A 3,853-nucleotide genomic window follows, 5' to 3' on the forward strand; every position below is an offset into this window, starting at 1 on the left:
TAGCTCTATCATGTCACCTAGGCTATCATGTAATCTATGCTTTGTTTCACCCACATAGCACTCTCCACACTCCAGGCATTCAATCTCCTATATCTCGTAGACAAAGGCAAGTCAATAAATTAAATAGATTAAGAGAAGTGGCGGGGGAGAGGGGTGTATCTGATCGGGGTGAGTTCATTCACAGTTTAAGTAGTAAGGTGTTAATGAATGAACAGGAAGAAGTATCAAATTTAGGAACTAAATTTAGTTTGATTCCCTGCAGGCCTCCCATTGCAGATACAGCTATGGGTTTAGAGAGGGCACTAGCAGGTTTGCCCGAGATGGTAGCCAATGAAGTCAGAGTTAAGATGTTGTACTTGGCTAGGCGAGCATAGCTACTTCCAGTCTAATGACTGGTCAAAGAAAGGCTTTAGGTGAACTCGGGCGGGATGGTAGTATTGTAGTGCTACCTGCAGATAAGGGTAGATCTACAGTGGTTTCGAACAAAGAGGATTATCGGAAAAAGACTTAATTTACTTAATGATACAACTACCTATAAAGTTGTTTGAAAGAACCCCATTAGTTGGGCTAGAACGCCAAGTCAATAAGTTGGTTCAAGATTGGCAGAAACTGGAAAAATATCCAAGAGATAGTCTGGAAGTTGTGGGCATCAGGCTGTCATCTACCTAGGTTTTATGGGCTGCCAAAAGTCCATAAGGTGGGAATTTCTTTAAGGCCAATTGTGTCATTTGTGGGTAGTCCGACGCATGCTCTATCTAGGATTTTGGCAGAGCTCATATCCCCCATGGTAGGGCAATCAGACTTTACCATTAAGAACAGTAGTGATCTTGTACAGTTTGTTAGAACTCAGGAGATAGAAGAGGAAGAAATTATGGTGTCCTTTGACGTTAGCTCCTTATTCACCTGTATACCCATTGAACATGGTTTGGATTGTGCACGGGTAGCTTTGGGAAGTGATGGTACGTTGAAAGATAGGACAGCTTTGAACTGTGAGGACATTTGTAAAGGAATTAGTTTGTGTATGTCTAGTACACCTATGGTATTTAGGAAAATTATGTATCAACAGGTCCGTAGAGTGGCCATGCCCATTAGTGTGGTTATATTCAATTTGGTTATGGAAGAGTTTGAAAATAGGATGTTGATGAGCATTCCTCCACCCCTGGTAAGGGTGTGGAAGAGATATGTTGATGACACTTTTACAGTTATACAGAGGGGTTGGGATAATGAAGTGCTCAGTTAGTTGAATGATGGTTAGCCCTATATTCAGTTTACCATGGAGGTAGAGGTGGCCCTGCCTTTCCTTGATGTGTACAGGGAAGGGCGACACATGAGAACTAAGGTTTATAGAAAACCTGTGTTTTGCAACCAGTACACGCACTTAAATCAGCTCAGGTCGGTGGCCACAAGAAGTGTGTGGTCAAGGCTTTGATGAGAAGGGTGGAGTCACATTGTTCCTCCTCTAGGAAGAGGGATGATGAGATTGGACGGGTTAAGGCTGACATTAAGATGTGTGGCTATCCCCAGGGTGTTATTGAGGGTTGTTTAAAGGACATGAGTAGGAGTCATAGGGATGTTTTTATGCCTAGGGCCACCGTATACATTCCCTACTATCCAGGTATTTCAGAACCCACTGCACATATTTTACGCTCATGTCAGATACCCTGTTTGTAACATCCTGGTCAGAGACTTCATACAGTGATATCCATGGTTAAAGATTCTATTGATACCGGTAACACCAGCAGGGTCATATATGAGATTGAATGCCTGGAGTGTGGGGAGTGTTATGTGGGTGAAACAAAGCGTAGATTATTGCCTAGGTGAACATGATAGCGCCATCATGATGGCGGATTATGGGAGCTCAGCCATAACCAAACACGCTTGGGAAATGGGGCATGGTATTTCAGCGAAAGGAGCATTGGTTGTCGACAGGGCTAGTGGTAACTGGAAGTGGCTAGAGAGCTTACAAATATGTTCGTCTGGACGATATTTTTGAATCCCTCATTTTAGGAAGAGATGAGCGGTTTAGAATGGTTTGTTCCTGAGCCGTTTCCGGTTCCAGTGCATGGGAAGTTAGTAATGCTCATGTGCCGTAGTGGCGCCACGGACCTGCTGGGATAGAATTAGGTGTATATATATATATTGTTGGATGGCCCATAACCATTTCAGTTGGTGAAGGCAGCTGTTGCTGCCAAAACCTCTTGTATAGTGGTTTTAAGTGATTTTCATCTTTTAGTGATTTTATTATTGTAACATAAATATTATTTTACTTTATTGTAATTGCATTTTTTGAATATACTTTTATATTTTATTTTATTTATTGTGCATTCATCTGCTTTTCGAGTCCCTCAGCTGTTGCTGCCGAAAGCTCTTGTATAATGGTTTTAACTGATTTTAATCTTTCTGTGATTTTTAGTAATTTTATTATTGTAACATACATTTTATTTTACTTTATTTTAATTTCAGTTTTTGAATATACTTTTATTTATTTTATTTTATTTTATTGTAAATAAAGTTATATATGCTGTCTTGAGTCAGTGTTTAGTGGCATTAAAAATGAATTATAGGAGATAATTTTTTGTATCCATACAGTGATGCCTGGATAAACTGTATTCAGTCAGGTGAAATTGAGATACTGGTGAACCATTCCTGATGCATTCGGCTAGCTTCTTTCCAGCTGAACTCACTTCAGCACTACATAAATGTACCAGGTAAGCACTGTTGTACAGCTCTTACACACTTCATCTTCAAGAGTAACACTGGTTGCTACTTGCGTGTGCTTTCTGTTGCAAACTGTTAACACTTCCATCTACACTATACATCAGTGAAAACTCTTTACACTGTGGGTACTGCACTGATATTCCTCCCCAAAATAACAAACCTGTGGTAATTGTTTGGGCGCTGTCTTGGTTCTATTATTTGAAAATGGCACAATACCAATGAAACTCGTGAAGGCAAAGTTTTTCCTGCCTTGAGCATAAAGACCATTGTATTAACACTACAAAGCTCAGAATTGTTTGTAATATAAGTGTTAGTTGCTTTTTGAGGGGCCATTCGTTTATGGTAGTACAGTACCAGTGCAATGCATGAAGGCAGTGTTTGTTCTGTTGTGAACATAAAGAATAGTAGAATAAGCTGCCTATAGTTATTTAAGCTTAAGCTAGCTTTTTACAGTATGTGATACAGGTTTATTTTTTCACCCTATATTCCTCACAGATGTGGGAAAGAAACACACCAGAGTCTGAAGCTTTGATTTCTGTGCAATGTTAATATGCACATGTTCTCTTTTCACCAGTTTTCTTGGGCCACGATGATACACTGTAAGTGAGATTATAATAAAGAAACAGAACACAGTCAAGCACTTAATATGATAGGAGGCTTGTCCATAAACAGAGACTTAGTTCCTAGTTTCCACTATTTCTTGAGTACCTCAGAACTCTTTCTTCCACTTTGATAGAAGGAAAGCCATATATTTTTGTCAAGTAACCTTCACTGGAGGCTGATTTATTTAGTAATAGGAGAAGAAAGACCAAAAATGTTTCTGCTCTTTCCAATCCAGATTGACTCAATGCCATGGTTTTCAATCCTGGGTTATCAGAAAGCCAGCAGTGAAAGTGTCAAATCCAAAGGCTGTAAAATCGAGTATTTACTGTATTAAAAAACTAAACATTAAATATAATTTTTTTTTTTTTTTCACTGTTTCTTGTTTTTAAAGGTGTTAAATCAATTACAAAAAAAAAAGGTATCCAAAGGTGTCGGATATTGTACTGTACAAGGTTTTTTTTTTTTTTATTCCTTTCAAAAGATTTTATTAGTGCTAATTTTATCATTTTTACAATATTATGAGCAAGTATTT

At 38.6% G+C, this 3,853-nt stretch overlaps 1 protein-coding gene across 1 annotated transcript; it reads left to right on the forward strand.

Moving 5' to 3' along the window:
- The first annotated feature begins 784 nt into the window (after positions 1-784).
- Positions 785-1,240, forward strand: LOC150075358 (uncharacterized). Its single transcript, XM_090388459.1, has one exon. The coding sequence runs from the start codon at positions 785-787 to the stop codon at positions 1,238-1,240; it is 456 nt and encodes a 151-aa protein (XP_090244585.1).
- Positions 1,241-3,853: the final 2,613 nt, after the last annotated feature.

The sequence above is a fragment of the Mastigoproctus giganteus genome, chromosome 14 (genome assembly GCF_048544385.1).
Source record: "Mastigoproctus giganteus isolate SK-2022 chromosome 14, ASM4854438v1, whole genome shotgun sequence".
Classification (NCBI taxonomy): Eukaryota; Metazoa; Arthropoda; class Arachnida; order Uropygi; family Thelyphonidae; genus Mastigoproctus; species Mastigoproctus giganteus.